The following is a 25155-nucleotide window of genomic DNA, read 5'->3' on the forward strand; positions in this document are numbered from 1 at the left end:
GTTTTCATTGTATTTGGCAATGTACAGAAATACAAAAATTCTGGCAAGAAATAAAACTATGTATTCAAAATATTTTACAGATTCAAATACCCTTAGCCCACAGTTGTTTATATTGGGTCTATACCCAGATAATTTGAAGATTAAGAAATATCAACGAACATTTGTAGACTTAAGTGTGTTAATGGCAAAGAGAGTAGTAGCCCTCTCATGGAAAAACACCAGAAGTCCAAGTGTAAGCAGGTGGTTGTCTGAACTATCTACAACTCTCCCCTTGGAGAAAATTACATATACAATAAATCATCAACAACATAATTTTCACCAGATCTGGAACCCCTTAATTTGCTATGTATTGAGAACAGATTTGTCACATGTGATGGAAGAGCCTGGAGACATGTAAACAGTGGCACTTTACAGTACCTAAGATTACAGAAAGATATTTGTTTTATTCTTTTTTCTATATAATGCACCAGAATGGACTAATTCATTGACCTGATTCCCAACCAAGATTTGGAACCACTTGAGAGGGTTGGGGTGGGGGGGAGTAGACATGTTTGTTTAAGACATGTAATTGCATTTCTTTGTATCTCTCTGTTATGTTGTGAAAACAATAAAAAGAATATTGGTAAAAAAAAATTACACATCGAGCAAGTGTTACTTAAAGTTAACTTTGGAATCAACAATTTATATCGAGCTCGGAATTGCTTTACACACGTTTGTATAAAACTTGCCTCTCAACTTATACTTCCAATTCTTGACTATTGTGATGTTGTATATCAAAATGCATTTAACTCAGACCTTGTTCCACTTAACACAGTATATAATATACTTTGCAGATTTGTCCTTGGATGTCCTTATCTCACTCATCACTGTATGATGTATAGTGCACTTAATTGGCCATCTCTAAGTAGTAGAAAACACACTCACTGGCTTCAACTTATATTTAAATGTATTTATTTCAATTATCCTCCTTATTTAAAACAGTATCTTGTACCTCAAACTATGAAGTTTGGCACTCTACTCTTCTACTACTACTTCTACTACTTCTCTGTCCTGCGAGTTAAAAAAAACAATTGGCAAAAGAGCTTTTAAGTTTAAGGCTCCAGCAGATTGGAATAATTTATCTGTGGAAATAAGATAAATACTTGGTTTGTTTAAACATGCCCTGTCTACTCACTTTAAGATGAACTGCCATTGTTATTAAAGATGCAGGCAATCCTTATGCCTACTGTCTATACCTAATGTTCATAATTGACTGTAGTTGGAAATCCACTCACACTCTACTGTTACGATTAAAGCGTAACTCTCGCCAAAATGCAACCTAGGGTCTTTTTGTGAATGTACCCGAGTCAAACTTTCATTTAAAATCATATTTAGGACGGAATCGCCAATTTTAAGATTTACCGTATTTTCGGTCAAATGGCCTTTTGAATGGGAGTGCTAGGGGCACTTTTATGCTAGCCTCAAAATAGCTATTTTTAAAACACTAAGAAGGCTCGACACAACATGAAACTTTGCTCTAAGTATCACCAGGGGCTCTACACCTTAACGAAAGCATTGAGAACATTGTTTTTGTACCCAGAGTTTACTAAAAAGAAAGGTTTTGAACAACTCACCGTAGGTCTTGTTGTTTCCGGCCGCTACCACCTCGGCAGTCAAAGCGAGGTGATATCCGAATGTGAATGAACGAACTCCATATGAGGCTCCTTTTTCAACTACGAGGTCAATATTGTTTTTCAATAACGACAAAACAAGAAATAATCCGTGCATTTTATGGAACTAAGCTTTAGGAGCTTTCCATCTTTACTCTCCTCCCTGTTATGTTGCATTCGGAAATCGATTGTTTTTGACTGATAAAATGGCTGCGGACCTACGGTGAGTTGTTCAAAACCTTTTTTAGTAAACTCTGGGTACACAAACAATGTTGTCAACACTTTCGTTAAGGTGCAGAGCCCCTGGTGATACTTTGAGCAAAGTTTCAAGTTGTGTCGAGCGTTCTTAGTGTAAAATAGCTATTTTGAGGCTAGCATAAAAGTGCCCCTAGCACTCCCATTCAAAAGGCCATTTGACCGAAAAAAGAAAATTCGGTAAATCTTAAAAGTGGCGATTCCATCCTAAATATGCTTTTAAACTAGTTGAAAAGTTTAAATGCATATATATATATATATATATATATATATATATATATATATATATATATAGGTACATTTACAAAAAGACCCTAGGTTGCATTTTGGCGAGAGTTACGCTTTAATTCAATAAATTATTATTTTTTGTCTTAAATTCACCAGCCATTTCCATATTACACCAACATTTGCAGCATCCTGAGCCTTTTTGGTAAGGTTACTAGGAAAACTCAGCCCAGAGTAATTTTATTCTCCCCGAAACAAGTTTCATTTTTTTTTTTTAAAGAACTATACCAAAAAAAATCTCAACTTTTTTTTTGCAATTTTTACTGTCTCTTGCAACTTCACTGTAACAAAAATACAAAAGACATTGCAACTTTTATCAAATTTTTTTACAAAAGCTCCCGCAAAATCAGGCATTTTGGACTGCAACAATCTTAAAGGCAGTGAAATCCTGGAGGGACTGTTTATACATATGTTTATTTGGTTTATGGTTTGTTGTCTATTTTGTTACTATTTTGTTAGTCTCACTTTGCCAGACCTTCCTCTACAGCACTACGGAGGAGGGTCTGGCTAGTCCACACAGCTGCTAACTTCACGTTTCTCAGTATGGAGCTCCCAATAACCAGAGTTGGCTTCTCAGCGGGTGTGTCACTGAGTGGGTAGAAACTGTTAGAAACGCGAAGAGGTTGGTGCTTAGCCACGGGCTCTGGTATAGAGCGAACGGCGCCATATGCACTCCCTGGTTTAGAGCTACGCTTCCTTCGGCCAGTCACCCACTCGCCCGGCTGCTCGGAGGCTGCAAGGGGACTGCTAGCAGAAGCTTCAGTATGTTGGCCCTTATTATCACTAAAGGAGGCAGAGGAATAGCTAAACATACCGAGCACACCGAGCAAGAGAGAGCAGAAGGGGGAGAGGAATAAGCCATTGCTAATGGCTAAGCTAAAGTAGCTAACAGTGTGTAAACAACTGTAAGATTAGTGAGGCAGTCGCTGTAAGAGAAGTGAACTATGAGTGCTTGAGTAATACTAGTGTAGTTTAAATGTAATCCGTCAATTAGCCGCTAAATTAAACAAAAAACAGTTGAATAAGTTTTGCTGGAGCAGCAAACTAGTGTCCGTGACACGGAAGCACCGAAAATGAGACAATACGCTTACCGCAAATGTCAGCACGTACCCTTAGTTAAATCAACTGCTTGAACAAAGTGACACAGCAGGTTATTGTGTGATGTAGTAAATACATGTGAATAATCAGGAGGCAAACCCTAGCCAGGTAAAACAACTATTGGATATGTTTTGCTTTACTTTAAGACTGATATTCCTAAAATTATACTTAATAAAACCCTTGAATATTTCATTGAGTTCTGGTGATGGTTAATGCATTTAGATTCTTTTATGACACACCTATTTACTGAAGTTAAGTTACACAGATGCAGGTGGCATAAAACTGGTTGAAACTGGCTTTAGTTTGCTTCCCCATTAGGAGCTGTGGCCATATTTATGACTCTGATTACTATTTACCATTGACCTTAATTGTACATTTTATAGCATGCAGCTGCTGTTGGAGCTATAGGGAATCAAAGAGCAGCTTTCTTTAAGTGCGACACAAGAGCAACAAGACTACCACAGTTATATTTGTTTTGCTGTGCAAACCTCCATGTCACCAAGATGTTTTTAAAGCAGGTCACATTAGAGGAAAATGAGAGGAAATGAAGATAAAATACATTTGATAGCAAGAGGTTTACTTGTGCTTTAGAAATGTCTTTAGGTTTCATTTGTTCTAAGTGCTGTCATTTATGGAACTGATTGAAGCTTTGGAGGAGAAAGTGGCTGTGTGTGAGTCTGTGTTTGCAAAAAAACTGCAGGGGATGGACTCGCTGAGGATTTATAGGAATGAATGTGTGTTATGCAGTATAAATATTCACTATTTTCATGTTTGTGTGTTTAATAAACATTAGGGTCCTACACTCTGTGTCTGAACTTGTGTATTTCTGTGTGTGGGTTTGCTGTTGGAATGGTACTTAAAGCTCCATTGTGTAATTTTTTTAGTTGATTCTTAGCAAAAACCCTTGTTCTTTCACAAATATGTGCTCATTCATGTGTAATTACTTCCACCAACTAATCAAAGTATTCTCGTACGCGTAGAATCTGCCATTCAGAATCAGTCAGAATACATCCGAGCAACTCGCTGGAATGACGGCCGCCATGTAGCGCCTCCATCTTTAAAATACATTAGCCAAAGAGGGACATATATCCGCCTTTCGCACTTTTAAACTCAGTGGCACCATGATGAATGCCAGGGAGGGGGAGAAGACAACGGAGTCGCCAAGGAAGTTAAAAAGAGAATTAAAACGACAACGCGACAGGCAAAGCAACAAGACCAAAGTTAATATTGGAGTGGCTTTTCCAAGATGGAAAGAGCTCATAAGGAGCAATGATTTTAAAAAGGGACACCAAAGTTGCCTGCTTTCTTCTCAAAAGGTAATTCTGCCTATTTGTGTAAATTCAAAGTTTTATAGTTGCTTGACTAACTACAGCATGGTTGTGCATAACGCTAGAACGACATCTAGCATACTTTTCCTCGCGTCAATGATGAAAAAGGATTGTCTACCTTGTAACATAAACGTAATCATATGTGTTGTGATTTCCCTGGCAGACAACTCACGTAATGTAACACAGACTAGCTACAGCTAGAACAGCTGCGTTTAAACGATGAAGATACTAAGAGCTAATTTCGGTTTCATTGACATGATTGTTCATACTGCTCAGAGAAATATATTAAAAGCAAAAACCTCCGTTGCTTCTTTCCTACGCTGTAAACATTGCCTTAACTATTAATCTCGTACAATATACAGAATAACGATAGCACTGATACTTTACTAACATTAGCTTGCATATGTTTGGGAACCTGATAGCTGATTATAGCAATGAAATGGTACCAAAATAACGTAAAACTATTATTACACTGGAAGGAACACTCATGGATGAAGTTGTACTTCTTGGAATACCAATACGGCCACCGTAGGAGTTAAAATGTGCTCAGAATGGGGGGGGGGGCTAGAAAGTAATATTCAGTTGGTTATCATATACAATTTCACCACTAGATGGGAGAAATTCTTACACAATGTAGCTTTAAGGCCTATTTAGGGATAGAGGTATACTGGTATTTAGGAGGAAAAGTCTCATTGCTTGTGTTTACCTCGTCACTGGTGAAGTCAGCCAACTTGACGTAAGCAGCATGGGAAGAAACACAAAAACACAGTCGAATGAAGGAAATGTACAACAAAAAAGAAAAAGCACATATGTGTTTCTAGAGGGTCTGAGAACTGTTTGACTGCCCATTACCTCACAAGCATACATTAGGGATGTCACAATAGCAAAAATCTAGTAGACAGTACTGTATCACCAAAAGTACATGATACCAAAGTCAATACCACAGTGTGTGTAAAAAAAATATATATACTTAAACATTAATTCCTTTATTTAAAAATTTGAAAATTATAACAAAAAAACTACGGATAGCATGATACTAGAAATTTAGTCATCAATACCAATGCCAGTGAAATTTCATGATTCCAATTCAATACCAAGGTAAAAAACAAAAATAAAACAATGAATCCCATGTCCTTTATAAGGTGTATTTTAGGATAACACTTGGGGGTGTTGGGACAGTATCATGTCACTCTTTTTTCATTGTCAGGTTGTTTTTTTTTGTCTCAACTTACTCTTGTGGAGTGGATTGAATGGAAAGGGCAAGGAGAGTGTGATTTACATGTAATTAGGAGAAAACGTCAGTCTTCACAGACGGCTGCTCCAAAGCCTGGCATCACCACGCAGCCAGTGTACGGTAAAGTCTTCCATGAGTTCACCCCAAACTCCCAGACAGCAAGCCAGTTTAGTTTAGTGTTTGCCGTAGTTGTTTTTCACATAGAACCAAACTGGTTAAAGTTAACTTAACTGACATTATAGCAGGGTTTTTCCTGGCTCAGAATGGGCCTTTGGGGGGGACAGATAATAAGCGGCGGGTCTGTGGGTCCTCCCCCAAGAAATGTTTTGTGTCAAAGACTTAATTTCCTGCATTCTGATACATTTATAGGCACCAATTTATGGTGAAAATGTCTTTATTTATGTCATTCTATTGATTGTCAGCGATGTTGAATATACAGTAGTGTAACGGACCGCCCCTACTGTCAGACTCGGCATGCGTGTGAACAGCAGATTAATTGCAAAGTTTAACCATTATAGTGTGAAATACAATTTAACTAAACTGCCGCGGTTACGTGAACGGGGCTTAGCAGAGTCTCTCAGCAGCGGGACGACGACGCCTCTCTTTGCTGCAGTGGTCGAAACTGTGGTTTTCATCCGTAGCCTAATCCCGTAAGGCTCGCATCAGATGTTAAAATCAACTGGAGCACCGTGCTTCTCGCTGCACCGCCGGTCGCCAGAGCAGCATGCTCACAGGGAGAGTCCAGTACAGCCTGACCCTCGCAAACGGAGATCCCATTAGCGCTAGCTAAACAGCAGAGTGTTCAGGTTAGCGCCAGCCGCGTGCATAAAATATAGTGGCTGTGGATGAGAGGGAGGCTGGGTTCATGAAAGTCAGACATTTTGGCGCTGGTGATTTTCCATTGGTGCTGGCTTAAACCTCTTTCGGGGGGGGAGAAAACTTTCTCTTTGCCTATTATAGAGGTCCACTAAAACAAGCGCTAAAGTTTGCTAATGTCAATGGTTATCATAACTAGCGTTAGGCTGTCACAGGCAACGGTAGAGAGAATAAGACTAACATTCTGTTTGGGAGCTCTAGGTGAAGTTGTGAAAGCTGTTGCTGTAGATTAAGGAAAAGCCAGAGGCTGACTGCAGTCAAGCTGTCAGTGAGCACTGTGCACAGAGATGAGGCGCTCTGTTTTTCTGCGCTGGTCGCTGTTCTTCTCGGCAGACTAGAACGCCTGTAGGCGTTTACTGCCTCTATCAGGTCCGGGAGAATTGCATCTCCCTGTATCTAAGGTACAGTAGAAAAACGAGTACCGTCACGTTTTCAGAATTTTGGTACCAGGGTGACTTCTAGCTCACCCAGTAGAGTTTGCGCCCCATGTAGGCATAGTCCTTGGCAGCGGCCCGGGTTTGAATCCGACCCACGGCCCTTTGCTGCAGGTCAACTCCCTCTCTCTCCCCTTTTCTGTCTTCAAGCTATACTGTCAATTAAAGGCCATAAAAGCCCCCCAAAAAAATAATCTTTAGAATTTTGGTGCTGACTACGTACCGAAGCAACGATTCTCATGACATCCCTAATACACATACATATATTGTAATGCTAAGGAGCAGTACAGTTTCACAACAGATAGTAGATAAATAGCTGCATCACAATATCACAGCTCTTCTCAGAGAAGACTTCTTTCCCCTCTGTTTGTTGTGTTTGACTGTTTGTGGCAACCCAAATCTGCAGAAAATAAAGCAGGATTTGCTTCCAACATATTTGGTTTCTTTTTTTGCTATGCTAAATATGCCAAGAATGAGAAAAAAAATTGATAAGAGCTAGAATTAAAAAGAAGCGGGCCTAGGAAATTGAGTAGCATTTTGTTCCCAAAGCAAAAGCATTCCTAATTGTTTCAGTTTCAATAACACAACATCAATTGAAAACCAGTGTTCTACACATCTAATAAAAAATCGAGGAACCTCTGTATTTATATCCATCTTCAAACGATGCCACCTGCGACCATTCTGTGTCGTGCCAAAAAGTGATCATCCACCAACAACTGATTGATGTCTACCCTACATGCAGATGATAAAATGATTCGTACACAAACACGTCAGTTGAATGCCCAGGCTCTTGGGCTTTCCAGCACATTGTTTTGTTGCCAGCGTATGTTATGTCCTTAGTAATGACTATGTAGCAACAGGCTGTAACCTGACACCACAGTGGAGCCAGTTCAAGAGCTATCGAGCATGCATAGGTAACTAAGCAACAGTGGGCTCTTGAACTTTTGACCTGCTGCAGCTGGTTGCTCTGCTCTGCTGGCTCAGCTGTGGTGTCAGGTTACAGCCTGTTGCTACAGAGTCATTACTAAGGACATAACAACGGCAAATCGTTTTTTTGTGGAAAAAATACATTTTGGAATATTGGATTGTATGAGTTTGACAATCGACTAGTGTAGACTTCACCGGAAAACAGGAAATAAACAGAGGTATGGATTAACACAACTTTTATGCCTTTCTGTCACATCTACTGCAGATTCGCTGTGTTCCCTCGGAAGGAATCACTGCACATGGGTAGGCACTTGTAATGACATTTCAAACATGTTTAGAGGCTAAAAACACGTTTAAAACTTGCCCTGTTTAAGCCTGTTGGGTGCTAACTCTAGCAGGGGGATAACACGGTGTAGGCAACACCGATTATTTTCGTTTTTCTCGCTACTGACAACACTCCAAATTTACAAACAACAGAGCTACGTGTTGAAATCGACCGGAATTCTCCTTTAACTGCCATATTACATTGTTTTTATAGAATTTTTTTTCCGAAATGCAATAACAACCTCAAACTAAGGCATACATTAAACATACATAATCATTACCTTAAGGTGTGCAACTTAACTTTCAGAACTACAAGTTTCAACCTGAGACTGATCTGTATATAGGCCTATAGTATATATAAGTTATACCTAACCTATTTTCATTTATATATTTGATTACAATGTCACAATGTTATACTTATGCTAGTGGATCATTGATCAGCTGTTTCTCCGTGAAGAGAGAGAGTGAGAGAAAATGGTGCGCAACAATCAGCTGTTTTTCCGAAGTAGGGTGACCAGATGTCCCGAAAAATTCGGGACAGTCCCGAAAGCCAAGCAGTTGTCCCGAATCCCAAATCCTGCCCTGATTGTCCCGAAAATTAGAGCAAAGTCTCAAGAGCAGACTCTCGAGTAGATATAGTTTGACAGAACATTAGGCGTGAATTTTTATAACACGTATTGCTATTTTTCATTCATTCATGTTGAAATGGAGGCTGAGGCTGGTGTCCCGGGACCCGATGAACACGTAGTAAAAAGCAAAAACGTCTCTAAAGGTACTGGGAGGACTGGGTAGGGAAGTTTGGTATTTCACACGGGGGGAGTCAGACGTCAGGCTGAATGCTAGCAGCAAACTACAAATAACTATAACAGCACAACTGTAAAGACAAACACTGTTTGTTTTATGCGTTTCATAATAATACTTGAGTTCATGATTTTTTATTTGTATTTTCAGGTTTACATGACTGACACAATAAAAATAATAAATCATTTTGGTGCGGAGTTTTGAAATTCATTCATGCATAATTAAAAGAGAATTCCGGCCAATTTTTACATTAATCTTGATCGCTATAGCTATGCGAGTACTTTCGATAGAAAAAAACCCAACCTGGATTGGTCCTAGCAAACTGGAGTAGCTGCAGCTACATGTACAAGCTTCCACTGAGCTAAAACGGCAGTTGTCAGGGCAAGTTTTAGAGTGCCTTTGTGCCTCTTAACAGACACAAAATGCAATTAATATGTCTGTGCCACATGAACAGGGCCCTAACGTGACAACAAGATGCGTTTTCAACTCAGACATTGTTTAAATTAACCTACCCTGTCTTGATCCTGCCGGTGGTTAGCTTTGCCTGTTAGCTGTTAGCTTCTAGCTGTTAGCTGCCGTCCGTGATAAGTGTGTTCAGCCAGGCTTTTGTGAAAATCATCACGCAGCAGCAAGGTTATTATAGTTTTGCATTTTTCATTAGGTTTTATTTTTATTTTGTTTTGACTTTTTGTTTTCAAATTCCGTTTAGTTTTAATTCGTTTTTAAAGCGGGTTTGCTAGTTTAGTTTAGTTTTAATTTTTTGAAAATGCTTAGTCTTTTTTTTATATATATATATCGGAATATCAGATTTTTAAATCACCAAATATTTGTATTGATATCGGCCTTAAAAATCCTTTATCGGTCGGGCTCTAGTACAGACCAATAAGTGTTTTAAAAATAGATTATAAACTGTATACAGCCATTATAGCTACGAAATTAAACATACATAATAATACCATCCTAGATGAGGACCAGACAGGTTTTATAAGTAACAGGTAACCATACGACATAATAAGGAGAGCCCTTATTGATCACATCTCTAAAGGAACATCAAGCGCATTTGATTTTGTAGGATGGGATTTCTTATTTCAAGTTATGAAAAGATTTGATATCAGTGATACATTTATACAATGCATAAAATTGCTCTATTCCTCTCCAACATCAAGGATAAACGTTAATAGAAGCCTTTCAAATCAAATAGTGCTACGAGGATGTAAGCAAGGTTGCCCGTTAAGCCCACTTCTTTTCAATTTTTTATTCGCCACTTGCCCAGGCTATCAGAGAGGAGACTGCTCTGGAGGGTATAACCATGGGAGGCGTCGAAAACAAAAAATGACGACGTCCTTGTAAAAATTTGAAATCCAGAATCTGGTATTCCATTGTTTATGAACATTTTGCCTTTTTATATCTTGGAAAACTTCCTGAAGGTCTTAGTAAAAGAGACGCATACCTCTTGAAGATTTTCATGGATGCAAGCAAAAAAGCAATTGCCAAATGCTGGCTTCAGAGGAATCCTCCCACAATGAGACTCTTAATAAACATTATAAACTCTATCTGCAGTATGGAGAAATTGACTTTTATGCTGTGGCTTCAAAATGAGAGGAATACTGGAAAAAAATGGGATTGCTACAAACACAAAGACTCTTAATTCTACTCCACACCATTTCTGTATGTCAAGATGTACCTGTATGCATTGTGTACTGTACCTGTGCTTATCCTATTTTCATATTTGCACCTACTTATTGTCATGTCATAGCCCTCTTTTGTTCTTTAGTTCTATGGTCATATATAATAAAAAGTGCAAAAAAGAAAATGAATATAGCTCTATTGAACACATTAAACAGTGATATAAAATATATCCTCATATACTTCTACAGTTTCAACGTTTACAGTAATGAGAATGGTGAGCCAGCTTTCAATTCTGAAAAAAAGTTGCTGAAAAGTATCAACTTTTCTAAGGTAGTTATTACTACACGTATACATTTAGTAACCTCCCCTGCACAATGTTTTACCTTTTTTAAGGGAAGGGACAAAGAAAGAAAAGAGACAGTGGAAGAGAAGATTCCATGTTCTCCATTGAGATGTGCACCACAGTCCACAGAGGCTTTGCAACATCATTGCTGCATTTGCACATGCAATACTTTATGCAACATGCAGTACTAATACTGTATAGGCAATGTAAATTGATGTCATTGTATGTTTTGCTGGAGTATGGTCTGGCTGCATGAGTTAACAGTCTGGTAGAAAGGATGAAACTGCTCTGGGTTGTTTGTATTTCTTTAAACGACACTCTTGTAACGACACTGTATATCTGGTAAACCAGACTAGTGTGGAACTGACTGCAATCATTCTTTTATGAGCAAGATAACTTTTTTTTATTATGTTGTTCTAGACAGTTTATAAAATTGAAGTGACAGGGACAACCAAGCAGTATGCGTTTGGTAGCCAATACCTGATTTATTTAATAAGTGTCAGTGCTGATACAGATTCACTGTTTGGATGGTGCATCACTATAGCCAGCCTCAAGTAAATGGGAAATGAATTTGTACTTCAAGTTGGCTGCAAGACATTAGATGCTGTGTGATGCCAGAAAACCCGTCAACAAACAGACATGAAGCAGAGATGATGATCAGTTGAAACAACCTATTTGTGTCACTTGCTTCCAATTCTGCTTCTAATTCCGACCTCAAAATAAAACCTGCGTGTATGAAAAACATACGGGAAAATTTCAATACTGGATCTTGTCACATGTTAAGTAGTCTTGCATTGCCAGACCTATCTCCACAGCGCTATGTCAGCAGTGGGAGTATGGTCTGGCTACACTGCCTATCTATCTGGGATAGGGAAAAAAACAACACACTCTGGCTTGTTTGTATTAAGCGGGGAGGGACATTTGGCGCATCAGGCTTTATCCCAGCAATGTACATCCTTTGAGCCAGACTACATGCTAAGATAGAAGAGGTTACCATCACCATATAATGAGATAACTACCCGTGGTGAACTGTGTGACAGGGAGCAGGAGTGAGACAGAGAGTGAGGCTGCTTACCCTCTGAGCGTTGACAAAGAGCCTGTGGATGATGCTACCAGCCGGCCCCTGGCCGGCTCCAATCACCACAACCTCTGGTTCTTCCAGCAGGGAGCTCACAAACCTAGAGAAAGACATCAAATATTATCCAGTGGCATGGGACAGTTAATTGGTCACAGTAGAGCCCTGTTGCCAGTAGACCAATTCAGCTTCAAATGTCACTGTTAGTCCCTTTTTTATTAAGATATTTTTTTATTGATAATAAGCAGGTAAACTTTCAATAATAGTACAGGCTTAGACTTTTAAAAACATCACAAAACTTTATACCTCACAAATACAAAACAAACATGCCCACCCTCCCCCATCCCATGGCAACCCCCTTACCGACCCCTCCCTGATCTCTTGACCTCCCCAAAAAAAAAAAGGAAACAATACAAACATACAGATATAATACCTAACATGATAAAAATTAGTCAAATACATTTATGCTGCACTCTTTCTTTAACCAAGGTGTAAGCTTCATCCCATACATGTAGAGTTTTCTGACTAGCTCCATGTACCTGAGCCACAGATCTCTCCATCATAACTATGTCTAGAAAAGAGTTGGCCCACTGTTGCCACAACAATGTGTGAAGCGGTTGCCATCGCAAATCCAACATTTCTTTTGCTGCAGTGAGACCAGCCTCTGCTGTAGCTCTCGGTGACACATTGGGACACTCCCAAAACATATGTATAAATGACCCTGAGACATACATAAGTCACAATATCAGGAGATGGGATGATTTTCATAGCATGACGTTTTCTTCTTTATTTTTATATGTATTAATTGGTGATCAGGGTTTTTGGATGTATCCTGTAGATTCTCCCATACTGTGTCCCAGCAAATCTCTTTTATAGAGGATAAATCGCTACACCATACACCTTCTATTGATAAAGACATAAATATAAATATATTTATAAAGATCGGAAACCATCCCTCGTGTTTGTCCTTGTACAGAAAATAATTTATGCAGTGGGTGTGTTAGGAGTGGTACTCCCCAAGGTACACAATATGCCTTCATGGCAGATCTCAACTGCAAGTAAAAGAAAAATGATTTTTCCATACAAATTTAGATATGAGGGAATGCAATTTTTCCCAATACCCCTTTGGGGGTGCAAGGGGAACCATAGAGGAGTACAAGTTTATAAGAGGAAGTGCATCCATTTTTAGGGCCTGAGCGCCGACAGCGGCGAAGGCCCTATTGAAACTGAAGGAATTATTATTTTCTGCAAATTAATCAGCTTTTTGAGGGGCTTAACAAAAACTCACCAAAATTGGCGGTCGCATCAAGTCTGGTGAAAATGTACGTATTTTAAGGGTTTCGGGAACAGACGCACAAAAATGGCTCGCTAGCGCCCCCTACAAAATAAAAAAAATGTAGCCCCTGCAGTACATTTAACGTAGACTCACGAAACTTGGTACACATATGAAACATGTCAAGACGTACAAAAAACCTCATTGGAGCCATACCCTAAACCCAACAGGAAGTCCACCATTTTGAATTGAAAGTTCGAAATTAGTGCGATTCTGGCCATTTCCACGTCGTACTTTAACGAACTCCTCCTAGAGATTTCATCCGATGGACTTCAAATTTGGTATGGGCCATCTTAAGACCTTAAAGATAAAAAGTTATTAAAAGAAAAACTTTTCGTCCAACGTTGTAGTCGTGGCGTGGTGGCCATTTTGATTATTGATCGATGAACGAAGAAGTTGTTGTAAATGTAGTGTACATTGTCCAATTTGGCCGAAATTTCTCACAGTTGACAAAGGTCCAGGCCTGAGGACATTTATATGAAATGTTATGAGTTTTGGTCAGAGCGCCCCCCGCTGGCAACAGGAAATCAGCCTTATATGACAAACATCATCCGATTTACATGAAACTTATGTGTGGTCTACATGTGGTGGTCTATACCTTAACCACGCCCACTTACTCAGGCCACGCCCCCTTTCATAACATTTGAACCGGTAGAGTCTTGTGTGAGGTGTCATTGAACTCAGCAGATAGTTCCTTCTTCATTGGTGATGGTTTGGCACACCCCCTATACTTAAACCACGCCCCCTTTAATAACTGGTGACCCATTTAAGGTAGGATCTTGTGTGAGGTATCATTGAACTCAGCAGAGTTTCTTTTTGATTGGTGATGGTTTGGCCCGCCCCCTAACTGTAGCCACGCCCCTTTGTTTTATAACTTATGACCCGTTTGATGTAGACCCTTGTGTGAGGTATCATTGAACTCAGCAGAGTTCCTTATTCATTGGTGATGTTTGGCCCACCCCCTATGCTTAAGCCACGCCCCCTTTCACAGTTAATGAACTGTATGACGTAGAGTCTTGTGTGAGGTATCATTGAACTCAGCAGGGAGTTCCCTTTTCATTGGTGACGATTTGCAGTGTCTGAGTGCCGCGCAAATGCATGGTCGCAAGGAGCGGTGTCCGCCAGTAACGCTATGAGAGATGTAGAAGGGAATACATATGTCAACACCGTGGTACCTAAACTGGCTTACTATTGGGATGTTAGGGGGCAGGGGCGTGGGCGATAAGGCTGAATTTAAGTGCATTAATGATGATATAGTCCAAATGATCTTATATCCAGAAAAAGAGCTGAATAAATCAAAAGGTGGATAGTAAATATGGTATAGAGGACCCTGCGTCACCAACATATAGTAAGATACCATCGGCATATAATGATGTTCTGTATTCTGTATTGCAAAAAGTAATAGGAAGTACAAAGGGATGCTGTCTAATTTTCTGGGCCAGTGGTTCTAGAGAGAAGGCGAAAAGTAATGGGGACAGGGGACACCCCTGACGGGTGCCCCTTGATATAGGAAACTGGGAGGAGCAAATACTACCTGGGTAGCCATTGCTGAAGGATTGGCATACAAGACCTTGAATTGAGAACCTAGCCCAAAGGTGTCCAGAGCAGCCCAAAGATTGTTACTGTTACACCTAATGTTACTGTTATGCCTAGCAAATACATCAGAGCAACTAATTTGCACATATAGAGATTACACTGGGATTACATTTCACTGGAATTGTGCCTAGGACAGAGCACATAAATTGCACTTGCATTAGCTGACATCAGGTCTTTCATTTACAACTGTGCGGCTCAGCTGACCAATCATATTCACGCAGGTGTATTATAAAAAACAAAACTGTCCTAGTTCCCTCCCCAACACCCTCCTCCAGAGATCTAATGGTCATGTATGTATGGGGGGGATTAGTTTTCTCAGCACAATCCTCTCTTAAATAGCAGAGCCTCTCTGCCAAACTGTATGACCATTTGTTATAAATGGTCAGTTCCTTAATCCATCCTTAAGTCAACCGGGGCAGACTGTCGTCACACTGTGTGTGTGTATTTCAGGCCTGTGTGTAGTGTGATCTAACAAACAGTGTAAAATTGTAATTTCCCCATTGGGGATCAATAAAGAGTATAAGTTATAATTTTATTATTATTATTATTATTATTTTATTTTAATAAATTGTGCTTTTCCTCCCCCTGCACTCCAAACCAAAACAGTAAAAAAAGAACTGAAAAAAAATTGAAAAAAAGGACATGACACTGTCCCACCACTCCCCCGAACATTAACATTCTGAATCCATGCTGCTGCATTTATACAGATTTGGTACCAGTAAGTGTGTTGAAAAACAAGAAGAAACCAATAACCAGACAAATATGAAATAACTACACAGACTCCCCACCAGGGCTGGAAGGAGCCTCTGCAGCGCCCTTGAGCATTCATTCCGCCCCTGGGCCTGCAACAAGCCACCATCAAATTCATCTTCTGAGTGAGAGGGCGGTGGCAGACACGGGCATATGAGCCAACAACAAATAGTGAGACCCGAGCATACCAACCATGTCACCAGATTTGCCGACCCTCAACTGCATTACCACCCCTGTGATCACCAGACCTATGGGCATTCCCCAGGACCTGAACTAGGCCCACAGCTCACTACACCACCCCCAGTACTGCCACCTTACATTAATCAAACCAATGCACCCACCTTTCAAGGCTTTGGAGCTTCAGTGCAGCCTCCCTTGACCAGTTTCAATGTCACCTCAGCCACAGGACCAAGACACCAGACAAACAAACAAACAAAAAAAGATTATGGGCACTGCCCTCCCACCCTAAGCTAATATCCATCCAATGGTTTTGAACCTACCCCCACATGAACAGACCCAAGAGAAAGCATTTGAGGAACTGCAGAGTACAGTGAAGAACAAGGCTCCTTAGATCCACCAGCCGATTTCTATGAGTGCAGCCAAAGGCCAGGAGAGTCTGCTTGCTCTTATGCTATAACACTGGAGGGGGGGAATTGCGAGCTGTGGAAGAGAGTCAAAGAGGGTGCATGCCTTTTCCTGATCGCGACAGTTAACTCACCTGGCAGTTTTTAAGAGGGCTAAATGACAAGGTGTATGCAAGAATTGCACCAATGAAGACCAGGCTCTTAAGCTTTAGAGAGCTGCAAGTTGAGCTACGAAATCTATCAAGGGAAACAACATAATTCAAAGAAGACATATGCTCAGGTACATGTCACACCAGAGCCTAGTGCAAATGTGAAGGCAGAAATAACAATACATGATTCAGAGTTAACAGAGTTGACTGAGATGGTCAAGAGGTTAGCCCTTAAGAGGAACACATGGCAAAGTTGTCTCGCCTTGAATCAACGATCTCTGCTCCACCCCCTGCCCCCCCAATAAGATCCCAGCCTTCTTCAGGAAATATCGTTCAGGCTGCAAGTTGTCACATGCTACCGGTGTGGACAGCATAAACATATAACCCAGGTCTGCAGAGAAGCTTTTCCAAATCCCAACCTGAAAACTCAGCCAGTGACCCCTGCGGAGGGAAGCACGCCTCAATCCTCTCAACATTTAAACGTCTACAGCCCATGGTAACCGGGGAAACCATGGGCATGCAGCAAGGTCCCCTACTGCAGGATAAAAAGGCCAGCGATAGTGAGGACCCTTCCTTAGTGAGTCCCAGGAATGAGGGGAGGTGGAAGTCAACGGAATGAAGTGCAGGGCGCTAATTGACTCTGGCTCTCAAGTAACCAGTATTACCCATAGATACTGGCGTAACCCTCCCAACCTTCAACAGCAAAAGCTACAGCCCTCTAGAATACCCATAGACCCTCTCTGGGGCTGAAGGTCATAAGGTGCCCCACTATGGTGTCCTGTGCATCCAACTGAAAGCACTGGGAAAAGAGTTCCAGAATGTACCAGCTTTTGTTGTTCCTGATTCTGAATATCCCTCCAGAACCTACCTCCAAGTGTCCTTTGGTCAGCAGTTTCTCCACCGGATCAAAGAAAACCATCCAGAATGGTTTGCAGCTCTACAGGAGATTGAAGGCACTGAACAAAGTGAAACAAATTGTGTAACATTAAAGTTGGCCCACAGAGAAAGACTTACACGGTCCTGGTTGAAGGTCACCCCCTGCCTGCAATTCCCTTACAAACCTTTTGGTTGCCAAAGTTATTGCTGATGTTAAGAGAGGTTGTGCTCCTGTCCTGATTAACCTGTCCCAGTGTGCTGTTACCATCACGCCACATACACACCTGGCCAATGCTTTCCTTGTGGACAATGTTGTGGAGTTTTCTGACAAAAGCATTTCTGAGCTTTGATCAAGTGGTGACAGGCTGGAGTGTGGACCTTAGTGAAGCAGCAGCACCTTCAAGAGCTTGTGGAAAAAAATGCAGGCATGAATGCAAGAATGGTTCACAGTGGCAGGATGTCAGAAGGTTGCTGAACCAAGAAAGATGGATCACTAAGGCTATGCATTGACTATAGGAAGCTCAACTCCTGCAGCACAAGAGATGCTTTCCATTTGCCTAGAATAGAAGAGGCACTGGAGGCTCTGGGACAAGCAAAATACTTCTACACTCTCGACCTCACATCTGGTTACTGGCAAGTGGAAGTGACGGAGCACAACAGACACAAGACAGCAATCAGCACTCCCATGGGATTGTTTGAAGCCAACAGAATGCCATTTGGGCTGCAGAACGCTCTGTCCACTTTTCAGAGACTCATGACCTGCTGCTTTGGTGATCTCAACTTTACCGACCTCCTGATTTATCTGGATGACCTCATGGTTTTCTCAAAATCATTTGATGAGCATCTACAGCGACTGCAGATGGTGTCTGAGCAGCTTGAAATTAAAGCCCTCAAAAGGGCCAGCTTGTGAGAAAGGCGGTGCAGTATTTAGGTCACTTGATGTCTGCTGATGGAATTAGGACCCAGAGAAGATCAGCAGACCCACCAATCGTAAAGAAGTGCTGCAGCTCTTCGGATTTGCTGGGTACTACAGGCGGTACCTGCTGGGTTACTCCACCCTAGCTGCTCTCCTATATCGCCTCACCACTGGTAAACCCAGAAAGAAGAGAAAAAACTTGACTGCACATAAACGTGAGTTCCTCACCCTGTAGTGGTCAGTGACAGATACATTCTATGACCATCTTTGCGGGAACAAATGTCTGTCCAGAGACAACTCCCTCAAGTATGTGATGACTTCAGTGAGAGTTCAAGGTTAGACTCAAAGTTTGTTAAACCTTCCTGAAACGGGCCCCAGGGTGCTCCCATTTGGGCTCTCCCTATCTCTGAGGGTGTTCACCAAGTGCATGGCGGCAGCCCTTGCACCTCTGCAGACTCGGGGCATGAAGATCCTGCCATACCTGGACGACTGGCTTATCTGCGCACCATCCCATGCAAGGTAATCCAGGACACATCTTGCCTTCTCTCCCACATGGCTGAGCTGGGCCTAAAGATGAATCTGGAAAAAAGTTGCCTGAATCCCTCTCAGACCTCCACCTTTATTGGTGTAGCCTTGGGCACAACAACCACACACATTGATGTTCTGGAGCTGTGCTGAGCTGAGCGAGTGGTGCACCTAGCTCTCGAGCACTTCCTGCCATACCTGAGATGAATGCATGTGCTTGTACTTTTTCATATCAACCACCAGGGTGGCACAGAGTCTGCATGGCTGCTGCAGGTGTCCTTGGACCTCCTGACGTGGGCAGGCCCTTGTCTGACCAGCCTGCGGGCAGTGGGAGACCGGAACCAGGTGGCAGACTTCCTCTCTCGTTGTAAGCCTCCTCCAGGTGGTGCGTGTCATCTGGAACCTCTTACTTTAGTAATGACATGTTATTACATATGCAATAAGCAGCCGTCTTCTCTCCTTTATGGAGACAGACGCTGTGTGCACGGTGGGAGGGTCTGTGTGTGTCTGTGTATGTGAGCGAGACGCAAGTGACAGAGAGACGGAGGAGAGCAGGGAAAGGAAATGCAGCTGAACGTGTTTTAAATAGTGTTTAAAAAAAAAAAAAAAAAAGAATAATGAAACGCAATGCGCAGCGGCCGGTGTTGATAGTGCGGTGCACCGCCACACATTAGTCTATGTGTGGGAAACACTGGTGAAACAGCATAGAGTCATAGCACATACTCTTTAGTGGCAGCAACACATTAACTTATTCACCAAACATTTGTTAAAGGTCCCATGGCATGAACATTTCACTTAATGAGGTTTTTTAACATTAATATGAGTTCCCCCAGCCTGCCTATGGTCCCCCAGTGGCTAGAAATGGTGATAGGTGTAAACCGAGCCCTGGGTATCCTGCTCTTCCTTTGAGAAAATGAAAGCTCAGATGGGCCGATCTGGAATCTTGCTCGTTAAGAGGTCATAAGGAGCAAGGTTACCTCCACTTTCTCTGCTTTGCCCGCCCACAGAATTTGGCCCACCCTTGAGAGAGAGGCATCTTGGCTTTCAAACGAGCAAAGTGGCAGTTGGTCAAGGCCACACCCCCACTCTCCCACCTTGCCCCCCCCCCGCCCCTGAAGATAGGGCGCTTGGACATGAAAGAGCCATCCGCCATTTACTTCATAGAGACACAATAATATCAGCCAAGTGCGAAGACGTCGAGTCCACGGCAAGACAAAATAATATGCGAATATATGGGGTGAAAGAGGTCGAGGAAAGGAACGATATGATTAACTTTATAACTAACTTGATGCACACTTCATTTGAGCTACCTACGGAGCTGGATCTGTGCGTGGAGAGAGCGCACCGCTCACTGACTATGAAACCCGCGGATTCTGCCCCTCCAAGATCCATCATTGTCAGGTTTTCTGACTACGGAGTCAAAGAAAGTATTCTCCAACAAGCCTGGAAAAAACAAGGACTGACAGGTTTTAGTAAGTCAAATTTAAGACCTTTTTAAGACATTTTAAGACCATTAAGATTGAAATTTAAGACCTAAAAAAATGGGTACTGCTGCAGCAGAAATCACTGTGATCTAGCCATGTCTCGTTAAAAGTACACTTTCCCATTTTCCACACGTAGGCCTAGCTGAACTTTAACAAACTCTGAGGAGATGCAGACGTATTTCGCGGGCAGGTATTGCATTTATCACAGGATTTGTAGTTTTATCACCACGTACGACCAACACCAATATCCCCCAGAAAGAACTACAACACACGAACCAATGGTCTGAGGGCAGTGTTCTGCTGGTTTTGTTACAGAGCAAAGACTAGATGTTATTGAGGGCTAGAATAGGACTGTATTTAAACTTCACTGTAGCCGATTCTGGTTTCCAACTTCGCCCAAGTGTGTCTGTTAAAACATGGATGGAGACAACTTCTCTCTTTTGATGCTTTATTAAGTTCAAGCAACAGTACAAACATGGGCGTGGGTAGCTTTGGTATGCTTGTGTGTGTGTGTGTGGTTTTGCAAAGAAATAAATAACATTGTAAAGGCTACCATACACAATGCACATTATCTTAATGCAGCGTAACTACTTCAGCATGTAAATAATGCATCTAAAATACATTAAAATGTGAGCAAGGGCGTTCAACAATCGCTATTACATCGAAACAGCCACGTGCAATTTGAATTGATGAAAATGAAGAATACAAACAACGAAAATCACCAGTTAATTTAAATTTGCAAGAACTATAGACTAATACAATAACAGACTTAAATGAACCGACAACATAAGTTATACGACTTACAGTTCTCAAGGATGCACACACGTGATCTCAACAGGCTAGTTATCCTCCAGACAGTGTCTCCTTTTTTCTCTCTCTCTTTTGTGAAGCGCATGTCCGCGCTATTCTCCGACATGCACTCACAATCACTGCTGGTCGACGGCCTTTGCTCCGCTTTGTAGGCTATGACTCGATACTTTTTCTTTCTGTGGCCAGCATTTCTGGAAATGAACGAGGGTAAAACCTTTTTTAGACCTGACTAAATGAAATTTAAGACCTCGGGTGAAAATCTGTCAATTTTTAAGACGTTTTAAGGCCTTAAATTTAAAGTTCAGAATTTTAGACTTTTTAAGACCCCATGGGAACCCTGCAGGGACGGAAGGTTTATTTGAGCAGGACTAAACATTGGATGTACAGAAGAAACGCAAACAGGTACGGGAGGTAATAAAACAACTGAAAGTGAAAAATGTGAAAGCCCAATCACCATTCCCTGCCCAGCTCAAAATCCATTTGGAAGATTTTCACGACCCTCGCGGATGCAGCTCCCACTCTTAAAGAGATGGGACTTCATATAAAGGTGGACGATTGGGAGAAAAAAAACTCTAGTCAATAGAAACTGATGAGTTAGATGTTCGTTCAATCAGTTGGGTGTTTGGAAGTCAGTTCTTATTTCTTCCGTTGTATACGTTCTCTCTTTTCATTTGATGTTTGTTTCCATTATTCTAACAGACATGCAGTCATACTGTATGTCAGAACTCAGGTACTTTACAGATACATTATGTTGAAACTGAAGCAGGGGTCGAAAACAATACTGGAGCATTAAAAAGATTGAATCATCCTATTAAAAGGAAAAATATATATATAAAATCAGCTAAAAAAATTAGGATGTTCCATTGTTTTATTTCAGGAAACTCACTTATCAGAAGGAGAACACAAAAAACTAAGAAGGGAATGAATGGGTAAATCAAGTATATAGCTCTTCATTTGGTAAAAAAGGGGTGTAGCAATCTTAATCAATAAGACATTGGCTTTTTCTTCAGAAAAAGCTATCCAGGACAAACTGGGGAGGTTTGTTATGGTAGTAGGCACAATAGGGGAGGTAGAGGTGACAAATATGTCAAATATCATTGACAATAATGCCAAGGGTGTGATAGTAATTGGGGGAGATTTCAATGCTGTACAAGATGGTAAACTAGACAGAACACCAGCGTGGGGAGGACCCCAAACTAAGAAAACCAAAATACATAATGATATGATTTCACAGATAGGACTTGTTGATCCTTGGAGAGCTAAACACCCCCTCAGTTTTTCAGTTCAGAGGCCATCATATCGGTGATCCACAAAGAAGGTAAAGACCAAACATTCTGCGGAGGACACAGACCTATTAGCCTGCTATGTAACAACCAAAAGTTATTGACCAATATCCTGGCAAAAAGGATGCAAAAAATTATATCTAAACTGATTAACCCAGACCAGACAGGCTTTATCCCAGGCAGACAAGGAGCTAATAATATAAGGATAACTTTAAATGTTATAACATGTGCCAAGAAAAGTATGCAAAACTCTGTTATTCAGTTTCGATGCACAGAAAGCATTTGACACAGTGAATTGGCAATTTCTGTATAAAACACTGGCTTCTATGGGATTCCACCCAAGGTTTGTGGACTGGGTAAGGGTTATATACACAAATCCAAAGTCATGTGTTCGAGTGAACGGGTGCTGTTCTGATTTTTTCCACCTTGAGAGGGGGGTCAAACAGGGAGACTGTCTCAGTCCCTTGTTCTTTGCTAAAAATATTGAACCTCTAGCAGCTTTAATCAGGCAAAATGATAATATTAAGGGTATAAAAGATGATGGGCAGACCATGCACAAGATTTCGCTCTATGCGGACGAGATATTGACGTATATCAGTGACCCAGTTTCTTCTGTCCCTGCACTGATAAGGACTCTAAAAGAATATGGAGAACTCTCAGGTTATCAAATTAATCAATCAAAATCTGAGGCATTGATGTTGGTGGGGCAATGGCCTGCCCAACTAACTGGAAGATTTAAATTCCACTGCCCTAACTAAGGGTTTAGATACCTAGGAATTGTCATAACTGCTGACATGCTACATTTGTTCAAGGCCAACTATGGAAAATTGACAATAAAAAATGACAGAAGTGCACCTGGACACGATTCCATTAATGAATCAGGCTACCTGGAGAATAAATAAAAGTAGCAATCAATGGGTAAGAATCACTTTAAAAATATGGTCTATGGTGAGGAAGAAGCTAAGATTACCCATATCCAGTGTTGGGGAGTAACGGAATACATGCGTTACATATTCAGAATACAAATTATGAGTAACTGTATTCCGTTACAGTTACAATTTAAATAGTTGGTATTTAGAATACAGTTACATTGTTGAAATCAATGGATTATATGACGATACTTCTGTTTCATGAGTTTATTCACTCTCTGAATAAATTAAGGCAACTCCATGCATTTCCCAGAATTGTAATATGAAAAAGAAAAAATGAGCTATTTGCGTGATCACTGATAGAGGTAGAGATGGAGCGGGAACCAGCACAACAGAGCCAGGGCAGGAATGCGTTTCTATCTTGGAAATTCAAACAGCATTTCACATTAAAGAAAGAACAGGGAGACCGAAATCTAACTGTGCAGTGCAACCTCTGCTTGCCAGCAACCAACCTCCTTTCAGCGTCCAAATTACTCCACCTCCAACCTGAAGAAGCATCTTAAAGTAAGTTAAAAAATTTTTAATTAGCCAAGGGTAGTCGTCTGCTGTAGTTTTACTGGTCACCTTGCTATTTTATAGTTGACGTGCAACTTTACATTCTCCTATGTGCTGATTTCACTAGCCCCAGAGCCGTTGAAAGACTGACTAGCCCTGTTTGACATGCTAGCTAACGTTAGCTGAAATTAGCTAGTGGCACCTTAGACTGCGGTTAGATTTTTGTAGTATGCAGTTCGGGACTACAAATACAAAAATCTATCTGCTTGTTCAGGTACACATTCAGCCAGTTGGAACAGAAGAACACACCAGAATAGTCCTGTTTAGTAAGCTGTATGTGATAGCTGCATTCCTACACTTATAAAATGCAGTTCAATGTGGAAGTAATCCAAGTATTCAGAATACGTTACTCAGATTGAGTAACGTAACGGAATACGTTACAAATTACATTTTTGGGCATGAATTCTGTATTCTGTAACGGAATACGTTTTGAAAGTATCCTTCGCAACACTGCCCTATCAATATCTAGAGCAACAAAAATTGCACATAATACCGATTTTACTCCATCCAAATTAGGCGTGTGGTTCAAAAAGTGGGGAGAAAAAGGTTTAATCATGCTGGGTCAATTATTTGAAGGAGGAGACATGATGTCCTAACAGCTTCAACATAAAAATGACCTTCCAGCTCATAGCTTTTTTAAATACCTACAGCTTGGGAGACCACATGAACATATTAGACATTATTTACAAAAGCACGATGAATGGGACAAATGATGTACACCAACGTCCAATATAGAACATTTCTTTATGTTGACAATTAAAGGAACTATAAAAAAAAAAAAAAAAGACTATCACATATAAGACATTACAAGAGGACTCAGATAATAATAGTCTGGATATTAAAGAAAAATATGAATTGGAGATGAACACCATTATCTCAGATACAAACTGGGAATTATCATGCAGAGAGGGACATAAAATAACTAATAGTCGGGAATCACGTGACCGACGATCGCAATGGTTGCTCAGAACTGAGGCGCCGCACCCACCTTCGCATTTTCATTAAAAACCAGGTCTATTCTTTCTTATTCGACATCAACCATTTTATTTGTTACCACGGTGACTTATTGGAATGCCTGCAGGAGCAAAAGCCACTCTACGGCTCTAT

The 25155-nt window shown here is 41.0% G+C and overlaps 1 protein-coding gene across 3 annotated transcripts in view; it reads right to left on the reverse strand.

Moving 5' to 3' along the window:
- Positions 1-25155, reverse strand: part of rab3gap1 (RAB3 GTPase activating protein subunit 1) — a 119614-nt gene that overhangs the window by 11563 nt on the left and 82896 nt on the right. For 2 of the 3 annotated variants that reach the window (XM_031323994.2, XM_031323992.2), the window contains 2 exons: positions 12259-12361; positions 5322-5345 (listed from right to left, as the gene is read on the reverse strand). In XM_031323994.2, the coding sequence (XP_031179854.1) occupies positions 5322-5345; positions 12259-12361 (127 nt within the window). The remainder of the gene's footprint in view (positions 1-5321; positions 5346-12258; positions 12362-25155) is intronic. The other variant, XM_031323993.2, reaches the window with a different exon arrangement.

Source organism: Sander lucioperca, chromosome 5, assembly GCF_008315115.2.
Source record: "Sander lucioperca isolate FBNREF2018 chromosome 5, SLUC_FBN_1.2, whole genome shotgun sequence".
In the NCBI taxonomy this organism is placed as follows: Eukaryota; Metazoa; Chordata; class Actinopteri; order Perciformes; family Percidae; genus Sander; species Sander lucioperca.